Source organism: Chrysemys picta, chromosome 5 (genome assembly GCF_011386835.1).
Source record: "Chrysemys picta bellii isolate R12L10 chromosome 5, ASM1138683v2, whole genome shotgun sequence".
Classification (NCBI taxonomy): Eukaryota; Metazoa; Chordata; order Testudines; family Emydidae; genus Chrysemys; species Chrysemys picta.
This window is the reverse complement of record NC_088795.1, coordinates 36786350-36811953: the sequence shown is the minus strand read 5'-3', so window position 1 is coordinate 36811953 and position 25604 is coordinate 36786350. Positions and strand designations below refer to the sequence as shown.

The 25604-nt window shown below is 41.3% G+C and overlaps 1 protein-coding gene across 50 annotated transcripts in view; it reads right to left on the bottom strand.

Annotated features, from left to right (window-relative positions):
* Nucleotides 1–25604, bottom strand: part of ANK2 (ankyrin 2) — a 581537-nt gene that overhangs the window by 123099 nt on the left and 432834 nt on the right. For 43 of the 50 annotated variants that reach the window (XM_065596236.1, XM_065596239.1, XM_065596234.1 and 40 more), the window contains exons 6-11: nucleotides 22510–22695; nucleotides 22007–22030; nucleotides 19579–19677; nucleotides 18253–18351; nucleotides 4001–4099; nucleotides 514–711 (exon numbers count right to left, since the gene is read on the bottom strand). In XM_065596236.1, coding sequence (XP_065452308.1) covers nucleotides 514–711; nucleotides 4001–4099; nucleotides 18253–18351; nucleotides 19579–19677; nucleotides 22007–22030; nucleotides 22510–22695 — 705 coding nt within the window. The remainder of the gene's footprint in view (nucleotides 1–513; nucleotides 712–4000; nucleotides 4100–18252; nucleotides 18352–19578; nucleotides 19678–22006; nucleotides 22031–22509; nucleotides 22696–25604) is intronic. The other 7 variants (XM_042842349.2, XM_005310027.5, XM_065596254.1 and 4 more) reach the window with 1 other exon arrangement.

Genomic DNA, 25604 nt, shown 5'->3' with positions numbered 1-25604 from the left:
TTGGACATGCTATGATTAATGATATTTGGTAAATGGAAGTTCAATAAGTGTAAAAGTCTAATTTTCTGCCATCTAGCAAAAATGTTGGACAATTTATTTTAAAAAGTCTACCTCGAGAAGTAGTATTACGTCCACACCAATCAGCCTTTTACAGTTGTAACAAATACGAACTGCGTGCGGTAAAGTGTGAAAGGCCAAAATGGCAAACACATTAAAACATTGGAATGTGTGATAGTGTTAGCTAGCAATGACTGTGATTCCAAGAACGGTTGCATAGCCTCAGGAATTGATCATGCAAACACTTGCTAGCGAACATAGTGTTTACTATCATGAGTAGACCCACTGAAGTGGAAGTCCTACATCCAACAGTAACTGCCGTTTACAACAGTAAGCACTACATCCTACTGACATATGACTACTCAAAGAAGTAAGCACTATGCTCAGTAGTGTTTGCAGGATGGGGCCATCTACAATCTACAGCGGTGTTGCATAAGAGGGGTGAGGCAAGTTTACCAGGGCTCGAGCGTTGGGATTTGCTCTCTTGTCCAGCAGAAGCTTGGTGACACGATAATGACCACAATGTGCAGCAACATGTAGGGCAGTCAGGTAATCCAGTGTGACATCATCAACAGGAGCTTTGTGCTGCAGTAGATGTTTGACACATTCCACGTGGTCACCCTGAGCAGCCATGTGAAGCGGAGAGAGTCCATTCTGTGCCAGCAGAAAATACAAGTGTATCAAACTTCCAGTAAAAATAACTCATGATTATATAGTGCCGTTTATTCAGAAGAATCCAAACGTGCTTTACAAAATGTATAGGAATAACTTCATCCAGCACTGAAATGTAGCCACCTATGGGATGTAACACTAACACTAACAGTGCACAACAACATCACAGACAGTTGTAAAAGGGAGTGAAAAAGAATGCCATAAACTCATGGCAAATGTGTGGAAAATGTAGGCAGGCAGAATACAGTTATCCAAATATGGAAATTAGCTATAGTGCACTGTCTTGAGAAAAGTCTCATGGTATCTTTAATGTCAGGACTGTGCTTCCCTAGGCTATGACAAACCTATGCTAGGCAATAGGGTCTGTATTCATTCAGAAGGAAAAGCATCTACTTAATCACCAACACACATACTGTAGAACATGTTCTTTTTCCTCAAGGTCTCCAACAACAAATACTGGCCAACCCGGACCCTTTTTAGTTTATGAGACCTGATACTCTCACAGCCCAACGTGGGAAGATGTCATGGACCCTGTGTTACAACTGTCAACAAGGAATTATACGATACAGTTGTAATCATATTTATGTTCTTGGTTAAAAGAAATACATAAAGTACACTATTATACAAAATAGTAAGGAACTCAATTACAAACCTTCTATAGGCCTTTTAGTAATTAAACACAAAGAGTCGTGCTTTCCCGGATAGTTTACAGAAAAAAGGCTAGTTGAGTATTATTAATAAACCCTGCCATAACACTGTAAACGGTACTGTAAGCAGCAAGTTACCATACACACAAAAGACATGTGGGCTGATTTTCAGAGGTGCTGACCACTCACAATTCCCACTAAAGTCAATACAGCTGAGTGTGCCTCAAACCTCTGAAAATCAGGGCAATGGTACTTACGAAAGAGTTTACAAATGTAGGGCTGATCCTGAGAACACTTACTAGGCAAGTGTAGTGCTCAATATTAGGAAAAATCCTGCTACATTTGCTAGTGTTTACTGAATCAGGCTCTAGTATCTGAATATGATAACACTGATGTGCTTAGTTTTTAGGAAATGATCATCAAGTGGTTTGGATGAAAGCTCCAGCCTAATCAGCTGCTGGGGATTTCGACCTGTCTCTTGACAAATGTACACAATGGGGTCTCGGTAGAGCTTCGCCAGGCAGGCTGCTGTACCACTCTCAGCATTATATATGTCATTTTAAAATAAGACAAAAATGTATACAATATTGAAGTTCATGGGAAGGAACTGAAGCAAAGTGACTTATTTCTATTTTTCATTCATCTGTCTGTCTCCAATCTGGAACAGCTCCACTGGGGGACTAGAAGGGAAGCTGTCTTTAACACAGGTCAGGTATGCTTTTGGCAGTGGAGAAGAAGAGTGTCTCTCAGTTCAGATGTTTCAAAGTTACTAGTTAATTAAAAATATAATTAAAAGGCTACAAAATATCTTCCTGAATTGGTTGCTTCTTTGCCCTCTACTTTTCCTGAAGAGGGTCCCAATCCCTGTCAATACCAAAAGGGTGAAGGGAATTGTGAATTGATGATGGGAGAATGGAGCCCTCTGATCATCACTGCAGTATTTAACATGTAAGATCCATTCGCTGTACAGATCTTTCATGCCACACCTGTGGCTATGCTTCAGACCAATTGCCTGAGTGATCTCTAGAAGACCCTGGACCAGCTCCTGCCACTCCCTCATCATAATGGAGGGCCCTGACTCAGTGGAACATATATGTTCAAAATTTGGGAAATCAGCAATTGAAGTGTGGAGTTCTTTTGTGCCACAGCCATTGGCTCCATTGGGGGCCCCAGCTCCTCAGTGCAAGAGAGATTTTGGGAGAGGTGCAGTGGAGTCACAAAGACATTTATTATTTAATATTTATTTATATTTACTATTTTATTAGCACTGCATGTGCCCAGCCATTCTTTCTAGCAGACAAAGAGCACGTTGGCCAAAGGAACCAGTGCAGCCATAAGGATTCCTTTGCACACCCCCACCCAGCGTCTATACACACACCCATTGTATAACCTGCCCACACAGGATGCTCACAGGGATCCAAAGTTACACAGTGCAAATATGTCCATGGCTTAGCCCACAGACCCAGAGCAATGAAAGAAGTAAGCTAGTTTTAATGTAAAATAGCCAAGACTCGTATCGATTTAAAATAGATCCCAAGACGGATATCTTCAAACTTAGGTGTCTACAATTAGTCTCCTAAATCCACGTGTAGGCACCTAAAAAAAGTGACCTGCTTTTCAAAGGTGGTGATTAGAGCTAGTCAAAATTTTTCTAACACTAATTGAATACTAATTGTACTAGTAACTAGTTTAAGTTACTAGTTCAATTAGTGTTCAATTACTGTTAATATTAGTTACTAGTTAGCTGAACTGTAACTAAGGAACATTAATGGCAATTAATTTTAATACATTAATTCTAGACAACTCTTTGGCAAGGAGACTTTGTTTAGCTCTATGTCGGCAAAGTGCTTAGCATATTTAGGATGCAATCTGTTATGACCATATCAATCTCTTAAGAACACAAAGACAAAGTGTCATTCTCCATTTCTATTCAGATACTTCACATTATTTAATAAGTATGGTTGTCCAGCACCTTTTTCATCTGCCTTTGATGCAGTATGTAGGATGAGAAATGTATCCTCTGATTGGCAGAGAGAATTTGATTAAAGGGAAGAGGGAATATCCAAAATAAAGAAAGCTTTTATATTAAATGGCTTTACCTTAAATAAACTAATTTAAAAAAAAATTGGTGGTTGTATATTTATTCATTAATGAGAATACTCTGGAATTGTTTAGTCTACTAAAGGACAAAAGAAGATAAAAGATCAGACAATATAAAGGGAATGATCTTACCCTGACCGAAGAGATGGGATACATGACCCATCTCTAACTTCTATGATTCCATGAAACCACATTAGTTAATTCCTGTTGTGTGGGATGAGAACAGGCCACTTTTCCTGAAAAAGTACTGGTCTATATCACACATGTAACCTGTCTCCTAAGAGAAAATTGAGTGATTTTGTTCATGTATGCCAATTCTACTTATGTGGAAGGTTCAAGTCCCTATTTTCAAGAGAAAAACCTTACTTTTGGATTACTCTATCCAAAATATTTATTCAGTCTAAAGCGTTCCCTGTGGGGTTACTGACATGTCCCTATATCCCTCCTCTCCCTTCCAGCGTACCTAGTAATTGCTTTGAAGGGTTGTCACTGATATTAATTTATTCTGTGAATGAGATACTCACCTTGGTCCTTGCAAGCAGTGGGGCACCCCGTTCCAGGAGGAGCTCTACAACCTGGTCATGCCCACTTCGTGCGGCACAGTGGAGTGGAGTCAGTCCATCCTTTAAGCAAAAGGAAAGTGTTAAGCATATATCCAGACTGCCCATCTTACTGCTCTCTATGGAACAAACATTCAGAAATTTACCCCACAAGTTCCTGATACTGAGTGGGTGCTGAGCACCTGCAAATCTTGCAAACCTTCAGCAAAAGCTATCCCTTTTATTAATGTCTAGATGAAACTGACTTAGTAGAATGAAGCTTTACCCCCAGCTCACCCTTGCATCAGTGAAGGGCATTCTGAGGTTACACTCTGAGAATGGTGGAGAGGAAACACATTGTGTGTGCAAACCCATTAACAAAGAAGAGATTGCATGCATGCCTCTCCTGCTCTCCCTCACTCCCCACATGGCTTTGAAATTGTGCTGCCTCTCCCTGAATACTGTGTGATGGCCGAAGGATGCTCAGCTAGTCAACCACAGTGCTTCAATTGCTTTTGATACAGGGATGAAATAGTAAACATCCATGCCAGGAAATTATGCCAGAAAATTTCTAACAAGCAGGAGGAGAGGAAAGACTGAGTCGAGGAGAGAAATCAACAGAGAAAAGACTCTTCCTTCCGAGGCTCAATGACAAGCAAGATCTAATAATCCTTTACTAAATCTGCTGTGACCAGGGCCGGCTCCAGGCACCAGCGAAGGAAGCAGGTGCCTGGGGCGGCCAATACAAAGGGCTGCAGCACTCCGTCCATTAGTGGGGCAGCATGTCCGGGTTTTCGGTGGGAATTCGGCAGTGGGTCCCTCAGTCCCTCTCTTCCTCTTTGAGCTGCTGCCGAAGTGCTGCCGAAGAGGAAGAGGGGGAGTAAAGGGCCCGCCGCTGAACTGCCGCTGAAGAATGGAGCAGCGCGATTGAGCTGATGCCAAAGTGCCACCGATCGGCGCTTTTTTTCGCCACTTGGGGCATCAGAAAACCTGGAGCCGGCCCTGGCTGTGACAGCTCCATCTCTGAAATTTTCTCTCCATTGCAGAAGACCATCCTGTCCCAAAGCACGTGCTCAGGCTGCTCGGTCAATGAACAAAGCAGTGTCAGAGAAAGATGGGTCAATGAAACACTTAGAAAGGAAAGTGCATTCTAGATAATGTTGCTACTGTCTGGTCCTTCCCTTAGAGAGAAAGAGATAGCAAATGCAGGGGGTGGGGGTGGGGAGGGATGATGAAAAAGAATAAAATATCAGTGCTGAATGACAGAAAAAAGAAAATCACATAAGATATAAAAAGAAACCCAAATATAGAGAATTTTAACCTTAACAAACCGCAATGCTGTATTACCATATATGCACTCAGATGAGCACTCAATGCCTGTTCAATACAGATGTGTAATTGAGATGTTTTCTTTGAATTTAAAGTAATAGAAAACACCATTGTGACACCAATTGACTTGTTTGATATATTTATTTCTGAGGGAATTCTGTGCCAAAACATTAAAAATTCTTCACACAATATTTTAAAATTCTGCAAATTTTATTTGTCAAATAAATGTGGCTTCAGCATGGCAACCCACTGGCTGCACTGATGCCCACACCTCCCCCAATACAGGGACTCAGCAGTGAGGCTGCACCCGACCCTGGTGTAAGGGCCGGGCCTGCCCCATAAAGACCCCGGGGCCCTGCCCCTCTGTGCCAGGCACAAAAGGTTTGGGTGGGCAGGCTCAGCCCAGCAGGATCCAAGTGTAGAGGGGCTTAGTGTGTATGAGGATCCAGGTGTGGGGTAAGAGATTTCTGTGTGGGACAATCTGGGTGCAGGCGGCTCAGTGGGAGATCTGAATGCACAGGGACTTGTTGGGGGGTTCCAGGTGCAGGGGCAATGGGACTGTCCAGGGGATGCAGGTGAAAGTGGTTGGGGCTCAGCAGAGGGGGTCTAGGTGGGGGAGATGGGGCTCAGCGGGAGGGTTGGATGTGGGGGGTCCAGGTGCTGGGGGAGTGGGGCTTGATGGGATAGGGTTCCAGGTGCAGCTGGTTAGGGCTCAGTGGGATGGGGGTTTGGGTGTGGGCAGGGCCGGCTTTAGGCTGATTCAGCCGATTCGGCTGAATTGGGCCCCGCGCCAAGAGGGCCCCGCGCTGCAGCTGTCCGCCCCGCCCCCAGCTCACTTCCCCCTCCTCCCCTCCCCTGCAAGCCCCGCCCCCTCCCCTGCTTCCCGCATCTCTGATTCGCGGGAAGTCTGAGACGAAGCAGGGGCGGGCCAGCAGCACGAGGTAAGCTGGGGTGGGGGTGGGGGTGGGGGTGGGGGTGGGGGAAGGGCTCCGGGGAGGCGCGGCCCGTTCCCGCAGGCCCCAGCGGCTCTGGCCCGGCTTGGCTCCGGCCCGGTCCCCGCGGCTCGGATTCCCTCCCCCCCCCCCCGGCGCAGCCCCCACCGCGCGGCTTGGGTCCGGGGTCCCCCGGCGCAGCCCCCGCGGCGTGGCTCGGCTCCCCCCTGCGGCGCGGCTCGGCTCCCCCCCCGTCCCCGTGGCTCGGGTCCCCCCGTCCCTGCGGCGGGGCTCGGGTGTCCCCGTCCCCCCCGCGGCGCGGCGGGGCTCGGGTCCCCCCCCGCGGCACGGGTCCCCCCGTACCTCCCCCCCCCCTGCGGCGCGGCTCGGGTCGTCCCGTCCCCCCCCCCCCCCCCCCCCGCGGCGCGGCTCGGGTCCTGGGAGCGGGGCTTGCAGCAAGCCCCGCCCCCAGGAATCGGGCCCCGCTCTTGCTAAAGCCGGTCCTGGGTGTGGGGAACTCATTGAGGGGGTCTAGGTGTAGGGCTTGTCAGTGTGAGGGTTCAATGGGCTTGCTTAATGGGGGAGCTCCAGCTGCTGCTGAGGGGACATCGTGTGCCTGGCTCCCACTTCCCCTAGCCCCTTTTCTTCCCCATCCCATCCCCCTCCCGCCCACATTCCTCTCCCACCACCCTTCCTTCCCCGCTGCCTCTTCCCCCCACTCTCCCTTCCCTCATTTCCCCCACCCCCTCTTACACAGCCCCACTGCAGGCACTCACTGTTGCACAGAAAACAGGAAGGCTCCCAGTACACAGAAGAGGAACACGACAGGCACTAGGACCCAGGAGACAGTGTTCAATTGCAAGTATCAGAGGGGTAGCCGTGTCAGTCTGAATCTGTAAAATGCAACAGAGGGTCCTGTGGCACCTTTGAGACTAACAGAAGTACTGGGAGCATAAGCTTTCGTGGGTAAGAACCTCACTTCTTGCATCTGAAGAAGTGAGGTTCTTACCCACGAAAGCTTATGCTCCCAGTACTTCTGTTAGTCTCAAAGGTGCCACAGGACCCTCTGTTGCTTGTTCAATTGCAGAGTCAGCAGAGCTGAGATGCAGCCTCCTTCAGCTGGGCAGCTCTGTGCTTGCAGAAATGGGGAGGGGGGGCAATGGCACGTAACCCTGTGTGTCCCCCCATGCCTCAGCTCTGTTGGGGGACAATCCCCCTAAAACTGCACCCATTCTCATCCCCCCACCTGTACCCCCACGCAGCTTCCTTTTGCTTCCCTGCCATTTTCTGCAGGAAAACACAGGAATTCTGTGGGGGGAGGGCATTTTCTGTGGGTGTGCAGTCCTGCAGAATTCCCCCAGGAGTAAATGTATGGTAAACCATTGCACCTTATTATTCCAGTTATAACCTGATGGGGGCAGTGGTGGATTCTGGAATAGACTTTAAAATTATTTTGTTTCTCCCAGCCCTCAATTTTAAATATCAAAGAATACAGAAGAGCTTTTTTGAAAGAGTGACTTGTAGAGTTTAGCTTGTAGAGGAGCTGAAATCTGCAAGGAAGAATTCTTGCTCTAGTACTTAGCTGCTAGCTTCAAGAGATTTTTCCAGATACCAAGAAATGCTAAGTGTGCCTCAGCTCCCACCAATTAAGGTACAGATCCTGCACCATTAAAGTCAATGGAAACTTTGCCATTAATTTCAATAGGTGCAGGATCAATTCTTTAAATGGATTTTGTGGGTGCTCAGCATCTCACAAAATTGTATCCTTACAAAGGAATGCAGCATAACTGGGTTAGCTGGGTTGTTATTGCTCTGAAATTCTAGTGTATCCTAAATCAATTTTGCAGCTGCATATACTGAGATATATCCTTATCTCAGTGCCACAGGGATTTACACATCTAACTCCCATTAGCAGTACTGAAGTGAAAATACATCCCTGAGGGATTCAGGAGAAAGGTGTTTATTTGTTATTGCTCTCCCAGGTCTGTCTTTTTGTGCTCTTTTAATCAGAATGGGTGGTTGCTTGCTTACCATCTTCGATATTGTTCCAGTTTGTAAAATAGCAAAACAAAGGTAATGATTGATGTGAAGCCTTCAAGAAAACAAGACAAATCCCCAGAGTGAAGAAACGGAGAGCAACTCAAATCAAGAAATAAATAATTTGTAGATATGCTCACAAAATGGTGCTCAATTCCATAGCTAAAAAAAAAGGTTCAATTTTAGTGAAAAGAAAAATAGGAACTAATCTGAGCCTTTAAAAAAATCCTTTTTTGTCTTTTATCAAGGCTCTAGCCCCACGGGGAAAAAATTACAAAGAAAAGCTTGGTATCTCTATCCTACCCTGTTCTGTTTCTTACACTGCTCTCATTACTGTAGTATCTGAGTGCCTCCCATATGCATTAAGCAACGTAACTAGAATCCACCCTTTGTTGCTTTTTCCTCAATTCTTTCTTCCTCTCGCAGAGGGAAAACTGCATGTGGATTTTTTAAATTGATATTTTATTATTTAAAAAAAAAACTATATTTTTATTTATGTTTTGTTCAAAAGTGAGGAGAACTGAACTGGGAAAAGCACATTGCACTAGAGGAACTAGTATATAGTGCAATTAGGACAAACCAACACTACCACAGTGCAGTTGAACTGTCTTGTTTATTTCAGGAACTTCTAACCAAGAAGAAGATTGTAATTAAAATAGACACAACAGTCTATAACATATAAGTATGCTCTAGTGCCATGTAGCAAGTTACAGTGGTTCTGAACACTCTAAAATGTACTGTGGGAGTTTACCTGTTATATCTTTCTTGATCATTCTACCACTATATAGTGTACCTGGTACATTGGGAAATACATGCAGGTGCTTCCCCAAATACTAAGCATGTAATTTTAACACACCATGTCTTGGCTGAAGCATCATGGCTTTCAAATAAAGCCAGCAGGTACTCCAGCAGCACAAAAGCTCCCATAAAACGGTTAACAGAAGTGAAGAAATACAATGCATCTGTCTCTATTAAAGGATCCATACTCATCTCATCACCCAGTAATGTATGTTAAGATGAATTTAAGGCCTATTGTATATATTGTTCTCATGAGAGTAACTGAGTAACATACACAAATGTTTTAACATCCATGAGCTATTTGTTCTATCAGTCCCATATTCTATTTGTTGGCCTTTTGTAACCAAGTGAACAGGACAGTTCACTTTCAGAAATGACATCAAGATCGATCACATCAATATAAAAGCTAAAAATTTCAGAACTTCTTCATTCCCTTTTAATTGGCGGTCTAAACTGAAAATGAACTTCAGAGAGCCCCCCCCCCCGCTGATATTACTGCCCATTCTTTAACCTGTAAATTAATTATGAATCATTTGCATTAGCTTTTCACTGCAGGCTCACTATGACAAATTATTCTGTCATATCATAGTTATTAAAATGCTCTACTACAAAGCAATAGCAAGACTGGAAATAAGAAATGGTCACTACAAAGCATTCAAGTAGGGAATCGGGGGGGAGGGGAAGGATTGTCATTTTGTTAAAGGAGGTAGAGGACATTTATATATGAAGTGTTGATGATATTATGTGAACATTAAAGGTCAAATTATCACAGGAGTCTTCTAAATTGCACCTGCAAAACTCTCATTAGCACATGGGTGAACTCATATTTGCATGTTGCATACGGCAGGCACTTACATTCAATGTCAATTTTTTGCCTGAAACAAAAGGTTTGCATATGGAAATTTGGAAAAATTTTGAAGATCCCTTTGAAAATTCAGGTCTGTGACTTGAAGGGCACAATCTTGCTAGGTGTTGAATGCCTTCAGCTTCTAAGATCTCAGTATGCTAGGAGGCACTCAGCATCTTGCCAATCATACTCCAAATGAGACAGAAGCAGGAAGGATAGATGAGCTCCTCCAGACAGAAAGATAAGGCTCTCACACAAATGTCTACAATAGTAACAAAGAGGGAAGGCAACAGAGGGTCCTGTGGCACCTTTGAGACTAACAGAAGTACTGGGAGCATAAGCTTTCGTGGGTAAGAACCTCACTTCTTCAGATGCAAGTAATGGAAACCAAGGGAGGAGAAACTTCAGGACCAGACTCCAAAGAGAAACTGCTGAGCTCCAGTTCATTTGCAAATTTGACACCATCAGATCAGGATTAAACAAAGACTGTGAATGGCTATCCAACCACAGAAACAGTTTCTCCTCCCTTGGTGTTCACACCTCAACTGCTAGCAGAGCACCTCACCCTCCCTGATTGAACTAACCTCGTTATCTACACACTGATATATACCTGCCTCTGGAGATTTCCATTACTTGCATCTGAAGAAGTGAGGTTCTTACCCATGAAAGCTTATGCTCCCAGTACTTCTGTTAGTCTCAAAGGTGCCACAGGACCCTCTGTTGCTTTTTACAGATTCAGACTAACACGGCTACCCCTCTGATACTTGACACCAAAGAGGGAAGGAAAATACCAAAAACCTGTGGTGGATGAATAGACGTATATGATAACAAAGGGTCATGCTTTCTGCAGCCATAAGTCAAGCTGGTTCAATGAACTACACTGATTTACACTAGCTAAAGATCTAACCCAGATTTTGTTTATAATTGTATGTAAAGCATCAGGAACTCTTTATGCATTTTCCTTGCCAGATAAGGAAAAGCAATACATTTGAACACAGTAATTAAAAAAAAAATCATATTATGGGTATTCCAAAATATCTTACCAATTTAAATAATTTTGGAAATCAACTAAACTACTAGCATTTATGAAGAAGCATAGTAAGCTCAATACTGCAAATTGCTGAGCACTCTCTCTTTTTTTAATCCAATGGGAGTTCAACACACTCTGCACCTCACAGGATTAGGCTTATTATACAGATTCTATGCAAAAATACAATCTAACAAACAATAGCAAAATTGTACTATGCATCAAGAGCATTGAGTCTCAAGATTTCCACTTTAGTACATTTGCATAGGTCCTCTTATTTATCAGTGCATCTCTTGCAGTATTAAAATTAAGTGCTAATCCAGATTTGTGGTGTAAATATTAGGTACAGACACCGTATTTTCATTTATTATTAATTCTGCAACAGATTTAACTCAGCACTGTGAAATAAATAATTCAAATTTCTCCTAAATTTACTTTGCTTTAAACAGATTACTTTGTTTTTTGAAAGTTTTATTATATATTTTTCATTGTCATTTATTATCCTTTGTGTGGGACATCTTAATTTGCTTAAACTTTATCTTTTCTGGCTGCAAACCACTTATTTTATTTATTACTGCCAATTCTCATCTCATTAAAAACAATCAATGTAACTTCAGCCTCTAGCTTTAAGTGTTCATTCTCTTGTTGTAATTAACTATACTCTAATGTAATTGATCATGTATGCTCTTCAAAACACAAATCTAAAAGATAAAGAAAAATTTCTTAACTGGGTTTGCCCAACCAATAGGACGCAGTATATTATACTTAAATAATTGTAGAATTATATCAAAGTATTATTTATGTTATATGCAGTCACTAGCTATGTCAGCCTACATATATTTTTTCTTTTCTTTTTTCAAAAAAAAAATATTGAAATACACTAAGAAGGTCTTTGAAGAAAGAAAGAAAGAAAGAAAGAAAGAAAGAAAGAAAGAAAGAAAGAAAGAAAGAAAGAAAGAAAGAAAGAAAGAAAGAAAGAAAGAAAGAAAGAAAGGTATACATCATTTGTCACTGTTTTTAAAATGGCAGAAGCCACTCAATGAGTTAGTGCTGTTATTGTTTTCTGAGATTATATTGGGAGAATGTGTCACAGTACCATTATTGCAGAAAATCCACCATACTCCTAGTATAGTGGAGAGAAATTGTGTTGAGATCCCAACACAATGGTTTTATCATAGGAAACCCTTTATAATCTTGCTATGTTAGAAACTCTATGCTTATGAAAGGAAATGTTATTCCTTCCACAATGTTTTCTTCAGCTTGTGGATTCTTCCTTACTCCTCCTCTCCTCACACTCTCATAGCTCTCTGTGACCAGCCTGTCAATTTTCCCAGCTCCGTCTCAGACTCTTTAACCTTCCATGATCTCCCTCCACCTCAGATGGGTTACAGCAATTTTTGCCCCTCATTTAAATTGCTCTCAGTCTACTACTGGCATCACTTCTACCTTCCGCCCCCATATCTAGATATGGAGTCCCATGGTATCATTCTTATTCTCCATCATAACAGGCTTCCAATCCCTGCTATCTTTGATATTAAGTTGCAAGTCCCAGAAGCTGTGCTAGTCTCTCTGTTACACGAAGGTGACTCTAAAAAGGGAAGCCCCGGAGCACAGAAAATGTGAACGAAGAAGGTGGCATGGCTCAGTAAAAAAGACTGTCACTGTCAGGGCCGGCTCCAAGTTTTTTGCAGCCCCAAGCAGCAACAACAACAACAAAAAGGCCGGAGTGCTGCCCCTTGAAAAGGGCCGCCCCAAGCACATGCTTAGAACGCTGGTGCCTAGAGCCGGCCCTGGTCACTGTTGATGAGCGCCACAGCTTCAGTATCAAGGACAGAGAGCCTCTGTTGGGCAGAGGAATTTGTTTAATTAGACTAATCCAATATTGAAGGTTTTGGATTCAGTTCAGATTAAGTGGGATTATTACTATTTATTTGTATTCTGGTTGTGTCCACACAGTGCTTGGTGCTGTTTATTCACACAGAAGAATACTGTCCCTACCCAAATGAACCTGCAACTGAAGCTAAAGTAATTGGGCTAACATTTGATCACAGTTATTACAGGAGAATTTGCTCATCCATCTTCATTAGAATACTGTTATCATGTAGCATGAATAAGGGAACACCATTAGGATGTCAAAGATGTGTGAATAACGTTGTATGAAAAGGTAAATAAAGTACACAGAAACAAAAAGCCAACAAAACCCCATGTTCCCAGTGTCCCTCCCCACCCCATATATTTCAGTGTTTAATGAAAAACCGTGAAAACTATACAAACACCCATTCTCCAAAAAATATCACCAGTAGAGCCTTTCATTAATCAGAGTTGGATTTCACAAATTTCCTGATTTGGAAAAAAAGCTGAGAAAAAAAAGTTTAGAAATTGTTGAAATGTTTTGTATCAACATTTCAAAAAAAATTGTTTTCCTATTTGAAATGACTTAATTTAAACATTTAAGCTAATTAGACTTTTAAAAGTTTTTTAAAAGGTCAAAATCAAAATGAACCATTTCAAAATTACCAAAATAAAACGTTTTGGTGACCTAAATTGACCTAAAGCTGTTTTTTAGGTTAATGAAAATTTTTAAGATTTTGACTTTTCATCACAATTTGGGATAGGAAAAAATGTTGAACTCTTGAAACTATTCAGTATGGGGCAGGCATTTCCCACTCAGCTCTAACCAGTCTTACCAGTCTCATTACTAACAGTACAGTGACATGTCACTATAGTAAATATATAATTTGCATATCTCCACTGTCACTATTCTTTTATATCAGAGAAATGCATTTTAATAGAAATATCCTTTCTGATATGCTAAGTATTGCCCCCTTTTTAAGGCTAGGATTATTTCCCCTGTAAACAGCCATTGAGGGAAGGTTACAAAGTCTTTTTATAACAAAATTGGAATTAAGTGTTGCCACCTAATTCTTCCCTTACCCTCCCAGATCACACGACCCCCCTTTAATCATACATTTGAATTGCCATGGACTTTTAGACAATCATCATGTGCCCAGCAGATCCAAGAATAACCCACCATCTGTACAATCATTTCTGAAACCAATATTCATCTATCATTAGATCTTTTCATTAGATGATATTTTAGAAGTCATAAGTTTTGTTATCTAAAACTTTGTCATCTAAAATGTTAGGTGACAAATTGATGTCATTGCACCCATTAGTCGTGTAAGATTTTAGAGAATATATTCTGCCATGTAATGTTCTAGTCATACGATTTTTATAAGAAGTTTTATCATCTAAAACTTTAGATAACAAATCTCATGACAAACATCACGATCTAAAGAGAACTGCTTAGGACTAAGGATGTTAATTAACAAAAATATTCCTGTAAGTAAGCTTTGCAAGCAGGCTATATTTTAGATTTTGGAATGCTCTGTAAGTGGGTTAAGCATCCAAATCACATTTTTTAAAGAATTTATTTGCTAACAAGGTCTGGAAAATGGCAAGAGTCACTATAAGTTTCAAAAAGGGATTGTTTTGAAATGAGTATAACGAAGGATACAATTTGGTCACAGAGGTTACAGATTCCATGACTTTAACAGTCCTCTGAGACTTCTGCTTCAGCCCCAGCCCCAGCTGGCGGGCTCCAGCTGCCAGCCCCAGGCGGCAGGGCTCCAGCTTCCGTGATTTACGGTTTATTGCGCCCATGTCCTGCCTGTGATTTTTAATAACCCTCCACCCCCATGCCAACATCTTAATCTTAATTATAACTCATACATGTAACCAACAGATTTACTTGCAAATTCTCAGATGGTTCTAGACTCTAGGAATAAGTGCTTTAAGCTTGGATAGGACACATTATATTAGCCATAAATAGGGTGACCAGATGTCCTGATTTTAAAGGGACAGTCGTGATATTTGGGGCTTTGTCTTATATAGGCACCTATTACCCCCCACCCCATCCGGATTTTTCACACTTGTTGTCTGGTCACCCTAGCCATACAAAACTAAGAGGTTTAATCCTGTCTTTAAATAGAAATGCCAGTGCAACTTTAACTATAGAGCAGTGAGTGTGCACCCATAATTTACTATTTTTTTGAGAACTAGGGTTTGTCCATTTATTTAAGACAGAAGGTGAAAAAACTCCCATAGGGATCAATCCTAGAGAACATTTCCAAACATAAAAAGCTCTAATGAGACGATTATAATGTGTCTGTTGCGCAGTGTATAGAGTTCTTAAGACTCATTTAAAATACATTAAACTAAACCTTCATTGTCCTGATGTATGCATCATCAAATAACCTAGTGAAGAGGGTTAAAAATAAAAAGAATGACATCAATGAATATTTCCTGGGCCAAAGTGCTGGTTCTAATGTGACAAAGAAATCAAGTATAAAGGTCAGAGCTGCCAGAACACAGAATAAACATCCTAATGTATTTCATTCTGTTGCTTCCCATTTTTATCCTGCATTGCTGGAGGAAGATAAGCTTTCCCCAGGGGAAACAGAAAGGAAAGTATGGACAGACAAGTGTGTTAGTACCAAGTAGGAGGCAGAAGTTTTTCCTTTAAAATGCAAAACACATGTATGCATGGCATGCGACACACAACCTACCTCTTCATTACCCTACACACTCACAGCCATAGCAAAGCACAAGGCACGCGGACAAAGCAAAGGAAAAAGAAAAAGACACCAAGACTATATATAATGCTGGCGTGAGGACATCATCACAGCGAGACATCAACAGACAAAATCAAAGCTCTGGAATCTCCCACACTGTCAAGTGCACACAGCTGCCCTCAACAGTGTGTCTTTTAGCAGAGAGAATGTAGACTATTAAAGCAAGAAGAAGCTGTTGAGTCTATGCAAGTCAGAATGTGTGTACTTGGTGATATTTACAGGTTCCATCCTTGTCTCTGACAGGTGACAGCTTTGAGCTAATCTACCACCTGATGAGGGGTGATAAACGGAGACAATGGGTGGTCTCCTAAAATTAGATCTTTTGATACAAACAGTATGTGATCCTGTTCCTCTAGTTTGGTTTAGAACTATGCTTTGATCTGGCTGGTGGAACTGTACTTTGAGTCCACAAAATAGGAGATATAACTCTCAAAGAGAATCATAAGTTTCTTTTTACATCTATTTTGGGCCAACTTTTCCAAATCAGATGCTTAAATTTTGAACACAAAATGTCCAAGGGTCTGTACCTTTAATTCAAAACTATAATTGCATGCACAAAATGGGCCATCTGCACGCAACTACCCAACTTGTGCATGTACATGAATATCTTGTGTACGGTGCACAGTCAGCTGTTTGTGCCTTCATTTGCATATTGTATGCATGTATTTTAGCCACTACTTTTGGAGAATCTGTCCCTCTGTGAGTTAGTGATCACTTGCATGAAAGGCAGCATTTTCCCATATGAGGTGTAGTAAAAAAACAGAGATAATTGTATTTCTCTTCCCTACAAAATCACAAATCAAATACTAATCATACAATCATATGATTAATTCAATTAAGAGATCATCTCTACAGCCTTTGTAGCATATGAAGCAATAAAAAACTGATTCAATTAATTAATAGCCAAAGTGAAGCAGAAGGGTTGAGTCAATCTCAAGAGCTGTTTATTGTGTGCACTACATGCTAAGAAGCAAGAAAGATGATTAGGACCACACAGGTTTTGAAATGTACTGTCACTACCACTTTCTCAGACCTTCCAATGCTATCACACTATTGGTGAGATAGACCCAAATCAAATACCAGTCTCCAAACATCCTCTAAACTTTCAGATGGTGTTGGAAATCCAACCCTGGAACTGAATGCAAATATCCCCTATATTTATAACAGGCCAAACCAAAAATCCGAATTAAAACACGTTAACTGCTGTTGTTTCAAAACCTAGAGCCGTGTATTAACATTGCAGCTTGAACCAGTTTTTAATTGTGGGCGTGGCTGAGATTAATAACTAAGTGGATCAAGGCTTAAAAATGAACATCTCTTTAAGAACAGGTCAATTTTTCAAGGAGTGACTTGCATGAGAAAGAAGTGATCAGTTAGCACAAGGAGGCACATCTTCAGAGGTCATTCCAAAAATGCAATTAAAAAAAAAAATCCCATCATACACACACAAGCTGGTACGTATGTATGTTAGATCTCAAATAGGTAACAAAGGGGCAGAGTTAAGCCATGGGAGTGGATCAGAAGGAAATGGTGATTTAGAGTCACATTTATCTCTGTGATTCCTCCATACTCTGTGGGGAAGCAACCTGTTGCTGGTACAGACCAACAATAAATTATTTGCTTCTCCAATGCTGACTCAGCTCTGCTGGCTAGCATTTTGGGAGCTAAGCCAATACTTCAAATCATTTTTCAGCCTTGCCCACCTGCACAGAAAGAGAAGTGTAGTGGTCCCACAGCAGTTGTTTTCTGAGGCAACTGAGGGCAGGGGTTGTTAATGAGTTATAAATTGTTGTAATAATCCATAAATCCAGTGTCCCTGTTCAATCTGTGATTTTTAGTGTATACCTCTATGAATTTAAGCTCCCAAGCTCTTCTTTTGAAAGTGTTGTGCAGGTTTCCTTTGAGGATGAGGACTGATAGGTCAGATATAAAGTGACTGCTTTGTGAAAAGTGTTTGCCCACATGTCTTTTATCATTTTCTTGTGTGAGCTCATTCGCGAGGGTAGTTACTGTCTCGTTTCACCCACATAGTTACTATTGGGGCATTTAGTACACTGGATGAAGTACACCACACATTGTGATAGGCATGTGTAGGACCTCTGGATCTTGAAAGGTGTGTTGTGGGGGTGTTGATCATTGTAGCAGTGGAGATATGTCTGCAGATTTTGCATCTGTTGTTTTGGTAGGGTCTGATGCCACCCCAAGTTGGTGTGTCCTGGTCTGTGGGCAGCTTGCTTCTGATAAGCTTGGAGAGTTATTTGAAGGCTTGAACCCCCTCACCAACAGAAACTGGTCCAATAAAAAAATATGACCTCACCTATATTGTCTCCCTATAAACACAGAAGTAAGATTCTACATGTGCAAATAGCTGCATGGAATAATTTGACCCACAGTATCAAAAATGGCTTCAGTGTTATTTGTGAGGGAAGAATGTTCAATATTTTGGGATTGTGTTCAGCTGAGCATTTTCTCTCCTGTGATATGTAATAGCTGCATCTAAAGTCCCGCTTTCAGAAGGGAAAGAAGCAATCTCTGAAGCTGAGTTTTCCTATCTATGAACGTTGACATTCCAAGCCTCCAGCTAAAAAAACCCAAGAAGTGATAACACAATATTCAGGGATAGAAACACTCACCCTGGTTTTGGCATCGATCTGCCCTCCACGATCCAACAAAAGCTTCACCATGTTTGTGTTTCCCCTTTTGGAAGCCACATGCAGTGGGGTGATTCCATTCTACACCATGAAAAGAACAAACAAAGAGCATGATGGACTTGACAGTGTATAATGGTGATGCCTTTGCGTTTGGATCACAAAAAGAGGAACATCAATACAGTATAGAAGATAAACAAGCATGTTTTTGAGAATCAGAGTTAGGTGCACATGTCATTTGAGATACAGATCTTCTGGTGTTTGGATTTTCTTATAGACATGTATCTTGATTTACTCTAAAGTAACTAAGAAGCACATTCACCAAAACACCAAACATCACAATCACACAGTAAGACAAAACATATATCAGAGCCCAAATTAGTCAATATTCACAGCACACTTATGTATTTAAATCACTGCAACATACACACAACATACACAGCACGGTGGTTCAGATACAAAGGAAGCTCATTAGCATAACTGGAGTCTGTGTCAAAAACCAGGCCCTAATTAGGCTGGAAGATGGTGTTTAATATTTCATTTTCAGCAAGGATGCCCTTGCCGGCACATCAGGTGGAAAACTCTCAGGGAAAATAAGAGAGTGCATTAGTGAGGATAATAGTGTCAGCATGAACATGAAATCCTTCTGAAAGGCAGTTCCTCATAAAGCAATTCAACAAGGCTCTGGCAATGAAAACTGAAACAAAAAAAATCCTAATCCAGTGGAGATAGCTATAGCAATGCACATGTTAATTAATTGTTAAGTGACATAGAATAGTAAATGGACTATATTAGCTAGCCTATGGTTGCGGTTTTTCATGCAAAGATGGCTTTCAGTTAATCAGTACCTTTATTCTGTTTTATATATTCACAATATATGTTAATGTATTGATATGTTCGCATATAATAATATTCTGGAAAGGTAAATAATCTTATTCTGTTAAATCTTAAAAACTAAGGAGTCAGGGCAAAGCCAATGAATAATACTTGGTTTTATAGCATGCCTGACTGTGGCAAGGACTCTTAAATGAGTTGGCACATAAGAGTGTTTGCATTCTGGACATCTTCAAGGGGGCATTTTACTTTCTAATTGGGAATAACTATTTGTTTGCTTCTAAGCTCACGAGGAATGTGCTGAGTTGCCTGGAAGCACTCTTTAGACATTTATGCAAAAAGATATCTGTGGGCACATGCTGAAATTTCCTCAGCACTTCACTTTCCACTCTGCTTTTGATTAGGAATTTTAAGCAAAGATAGGCTCTCACATCTACTGACTATCCCATCGAAGAAGAAAAAAGTATTCGTCCGTACCCTGGCTGTGAAGTCCACTGCAGCTCCTCGGTTGAGCAGAAGTGTCGCCACATTGACATTTCCATAGTGTGCAGCTATGTGCAAAGGTGTGAAGCCACTCTACAAAAGGAAACAGTCCTAGTTAGGGAACAAATTTCTTCAATGCTATATGATCAGTGTCCTCAGAGAGCTTCTGATTTTAACAGCTTTCAGCAAACAAATGTGTTATGTTACTCTAACCTCGCACACCTACAATATAGCATAGGGTCTTGAACCGAGAATGAATGCAGTTTTTCCCTACTGTGGATTACAAAAAGCTCTTCTTTCCCATTCAGTTCTTGGTCATTTGTGTTATTTGCTATTCCTCGTGAATCTATGCTGCTAACCAGAAAGAGCTGGTCAGACACTGTCAGAGAAAATATTCAAGTGTTTTCCTCCTCCTTTCCACAACACTGAAGCAGAGCTTTCAACCTGTCCTGTTTTGTTGTTGGGCTCTTACTTTGCTGATCTTCTCTTAGAATGGCAAATTTCAGCATGAGAATGCCTTTTTTTGTATGGGAAAGCAACAAATGTTCATATTGTATTGCAAGTATCTTCAAGGCGTGTCAAAATATTTTACTTATTAGACAGTAGAGTTTAATGACCACAATATTCGATATTTATATTAAACCCTGCCTCCTGAGGGATCCCAAAACACTTCCAAAACAGTATAGTGACCAAAAAACAAAAACCCCACTAAAATGTAGCCACAGTGTAGTGGACTAGAGTCTGCCACAGAGTACAGAATGCTGCACAACAGTGTAAGACATAATTTATTTGAAATACGGATAATGAACAAACTTCTAGTCTTATAAAAAGTTCCAGGGAATCTTTAATGTTCATGAGAAGCAGATCAAATCTTGTTTTTTTAAGTTCTCCTCTGAAAGGCCTTAATGTTGCATATATTATGTCCTTACAACACTGTGTCGATTTATGGAAGGAACAGTGAAATGTTTTCTGCTTCTGAACATACTGTATTCTAAACCAGATTCCATTTTTTTAGCATTGGGATCAGCATGGTAAACTGTTCGTCCATTAGCAAACCATATTCAGATGTTACATATTGAAAACAATTTTTTTCCCAAAAGACTTTGTTCCCAAAAGCACTCAGCCTATTATTTTAATCTCGTTCCATTTACTTCAATGTCAGCCCCCAGATTAAAAGGGTCTGCATCTGATGAAGTGTGTTTTAGCCCATGAAAGCTTATTCCCAAATACATTTGTTAGTCTGTAAGGTACCACAAGGACTCCTCGTTGTTTTTGCTGATACAGACTAACACAGCTACCATTCTGAAAAGGGTCTAAGTAGAATCAAACACTCATTAAATTCATGGCCTTGTTGATAGAGTTAGGCTACCAAGAAAATACCTTACAACTCAAGACATTTTTGCACACACATGCATCCAAAATCCATCTCCTCCACCTCGCAAAGCTCCCAACTGACTAAACAAAGGCATTTGAAAACATTACTTAATGATCTGATTCTTGAAAACAAACCCTTCCCCTCAAGGTTGGTGATACTTTTAGGGTTGATATCGGAGTTATAGGCAGTTGGTGTGGCAGACACATCATGCCCTACAGTACTGCTTTCAGGGTTGGTACTTCCAGAATTAACATGAAAAACATGATGGTGCCTGCTGTGAGTAAGTTTTGATTATGCAAGAATATACCCACCCACTGCCCTGCATGGATTTCTGAACATTCTGTTAAAACAATTTGTCCCATTCTACTGGTTACTGCAAATAAAAATATGATTTGAACAAATATTCTTCTTGGAGGGCACTATTTTATGTATTAAATGTTTGGCTTTGATACGCTGAAAATGCATACATGTGACAGGTTAATTATCTATTGTATTTCACTTTTTGGTGCATGAGGAATTTATCCCCTTAATGCGTTTAGATTTTTTAAACAGATTCAAAACACTTTGGGCCAAGTTACACCTATGCAATCTCACTACAGTGAATGGAGTGGTATGGATATAACCAAAGACAGAATCTTTATTGTCTTGGCATTTGACTTTTGCCAGGATTTTAGATTAGCCTGACACGCCGATAGTTTTCATTTAGTTTTGACTAATGAATGCTTTTGCATAATTAATTTTACTGAGTTCAAAAATGTATCCATCTACCTACGCCCATCTTTAGCCCTTAACGCTTTTTGACTACTTGATATCTCTAATTTACCTCAAGACAATGATACTCTCAAGCTGGAGGAAATTACAAGACAAAGGCAGAACAAAAATGGGTTGCTGCTTTACAGATACTGTCACTGGTAGGCATTTAAAAAAGTTCCTTAAGTTTCACTTTTAGGGCTAAATAATATAGAAAAAAAATATGGTAGCATAAGGAAGAGCAGTAACCACTAATTAACAGAAAAAGTTAATTAAAAAAATTGTTGATCTCGGTACCTCAGTTGTTCTATTCACCATCATCTGATGCAGCATGGTTTGGAAAAAAGAGGAAAAATATTACAGATCATCCAGGAAAAGGAAAACGAAGTTGCTTGTTGAAATGAGTTATGTTGTTGTTATGGGAAAAGCCACTCAAACATACATTAAACATTAAATACAATCCATGCACACATGGGCCACAAACCAGTATCCTATTTAATTGAGAGAACTCAGTTATTCTGCTTCCATTCTTGTTTGTTCTTGATCATAATTAATGAAAGAGAACAGATTTTAAAAGGGTTTACAAGATGTGTCAAAAAGTACACAGCCCGTATTTATTGTGTCCTGCAGCTATACACTGCAAAAGCAGATGTTTTATTGGTGATACTGGTTTTAGCAACTTATCATTTACCACAGAAGTTACTTTCAATTATTATTTTAAAATTATAGAATGAATGTCCTTTTCCCAGAGGCACCCAGTCACATGACAACCCCAGGCTTCCAATACAAAACCTTTTTACCTTGGACTGAACATCAGCATTGTGGTCATTTTGGAGCAGGAGTGCTGCTGATTTTGTATCATCTTTCCTGGCAGCGATGTGCAAAGCTGGAAGTCTCACTTTCCCCTTGGTGTCATTCTCTAGGAGGACGGCCACTGCCTGATTGTGTCCCTGCTGTAGTGCAACAGCTAGCGGGGTGAAGCCATCCTGATAGAGTGGAAAACAAAATATACTCCGTAAGGAGAAGGCCACATATCAACAATCCCATAAGTACTGTACACACATAGGCACATGTTAAATGTATACAGCAGTCATCTTCAGCCTGTGGTTTGTGACCCCCAATATAATGGCCAGCAATTGTCAATGGCACAGGAGTCACAAACTTTATCTGACATCTACACTACGGGGGGGGGGGGGTGTCGATTTAAGATACGCAAATTCAGCTACGCGAATAGCGTAGCTGAATTCGACGTATCGCAGCCGACTTACCCCGCTGTAGGGACGGCGGCAAAATCAACCTCTGCGGCTTTCCGTCGACGGCGCTTACTCCCACCTCCACTGGTGGAATAAGAGCGTTGATTCGGGGATCGATTGTCGCGTCCCGACAGGACGCGATAAATCAATCCCCGAGAGGTCAATTTCTACCTGCCGATTCAGGCGGGTAGTGTAGACCCAGCCTCAGACATGTCTTCAAACACCTGTGATGTGCACTTACTTTGTCACTTCAAACTGGTCCTTTTCCAATGTCAAGTACATTCCATATAGGCCATTGCACTGATTCCTATGGTATCTCCTTTAATGCTCATCGTATTTAAAAGCATCGTGCATCAAATGATTCTGGAGATATACTTGCAAGAACAAATGGTCCGTTGTTGGATTTGGCATGAATAAGATGGAGAGCCGCTCTTAGGTGCATCTTACAATATACCTCACAATATACCATTTTTAGACAGTGTGTCTCAAGTTTTCTCATCTCCAGAGACATTTATTGTTGTTCCTTCTAATTCTCCCAAATTACATGCTGCCTGTGTGATTCAGTCAGATAGCTGGATGTCATTTATTCACTCTGATCCTAAGCAGCAAAGCACCACAATAGTTGTTATTTCTGGAAACAAAATTTCAGAAATAAATCTTTTTTTTCTTTTGAGTACATTTCTAGTTTTACTTTGAAATGCTCAGTCACCAAAATGTGTCCTGTTCTGCTAATGCTTAAACATAATCAAGTCTGACTATTACAAATATTGCTGCTGAAGTCATTCCTCCAAGTGGAAATAATTTGGCTTCATTATATAAGCAAGCAGAGATAGGGGAAGGAGTATCCAGCAGAGTGTGGAATTTTATGTTTCTTTCCTAACCTGGTAAAATATACTTTTCAAAAGCGTCCAGTCTTAGCCAGACTTTGCTCCCATTGACTTCAGTGGTAAAACTTCATTGTCCTCAATGAGGAAACTTCCATTAACATCAATGGGTACAGACTTAGGCTAATGCTGAGTAATTTTGAAAATCCCACCCTTAGGAAGGCACTTAAGGACAAAAGAGACCGTGATTTGGGTCATGGATGGATGAAGGGATAGGAAGGAAGACAGACAAGGATTAACTGAAAACAGAAGCATTGGGAAAGGCATGGAGAACAGGAAGTTACCATGACCAGGTGAGAAGGTTCAGTTACAGTAACTCCTCGCTTAATGTTGTACTTATGTTCCTGAAAAATGCTACTTTAAGAAAAACGATGTTAAGCAAATCCAATTTCTCCATAAGAATTAATGTAAATGGAGGGGTTAGGTTCCAGGAAAAAAAAATTCGCCAGACAAAAGACTGTATATATAGTGTATATTTGTGTGTGTGTGTGTGTGTGTGTGTGTATATATATATACATACACACACACACACACACACACAAATATACACAGTATATGTTTTAAACAAACAATTTAACACTGTACACAGCAACAATGATTGTGAAGCTTGGTTGACATGGTGGAGGAAGAGGGTGGGATATTTCCCAGGGAATGCCTTACTGCTAAATGATGAACTAGCACTCGGCTCAGCCCTCAAGGGTTAACATATTGTTGTTAATGTAGCCTCACGCAATACAAGGCAGCACGAATGGGTGGAGGGGAGACAGCATGGCAGAGAGAGACAGAGACATACACCTTGTGTGTGAAAGAGAGACGCGCATTGCCCCTTTAAGTATGCTGACCCCACTCTAAGTACACTGCCCTTTTAAGTAGATCAGCAAGTTGAGAGAGCAGCTGCTGCCAGCAAGCTCCCTCTGTCCTGAGCCCTGTCATGTCCGTCTGTCCCCCCTCTCTATGGAGATGGGCGGTAGGGAGAGGGGGACACCCTGACATTAGCACCCCTCTCCCTTCCCTCTCTCCCCCCACAGCAAGCAGGAGGCTTCCGGGAGCAGCTCCAAGGCAGAGGACAGGAACAGTACAAAGCAATGGGGGAGAGGGACAGCTGAACTGCCTGGCAATTGATAGCCTGCTGGGTAGCTGCTGCACAGAGAACTTTGGGGAGCTGATGGGGGGCTGCCGATTCACCCTGGTTCCAACCCCCCACCAGCTAGCTTCAATGGGCTGCTCTTTCTGCAAACAGTGGACAAAGCAGGCGGCTGCCAAACAACGTTATAAGGGAGCATTGTGCAACTTTAAACGAGCATGTTCTCTAATTGATCAGCAATGTAACAATGAAACAAGGTTAACTGGGATGACTTTAAGTGAGGAGTTACTGTATTTATAATCAGAAAGAGGGAAGGAAGCAGACTGATGGATTTGGGAGAAACGGAGTAATGGGGTCAGGAAAGAGAAGAATTTGGCTGGCTTGGGAGCAGGAAAAGAGAAAGATGGAATAGTGAGAAAGGGGAACGTCAGAGGCAGTAAAGACCTGAACCTGTTCAGATATTTGAGGTGTTGCCCAGACTCACGAAACCAGGCATGCATCTCACTAATCTAATACCTTTCACTCCCTTTTGTGTAAAATTATGAGTAGACTTTGAAACAGCTACACTATTATAGCAGCTTATTCTCAAGAGACTACATTCTGTACTGGGAATTAAGATGGGAGAACAGCTGAAGAAACAGCTGAATCAGAATAAGATTGGGACTACATTAGGT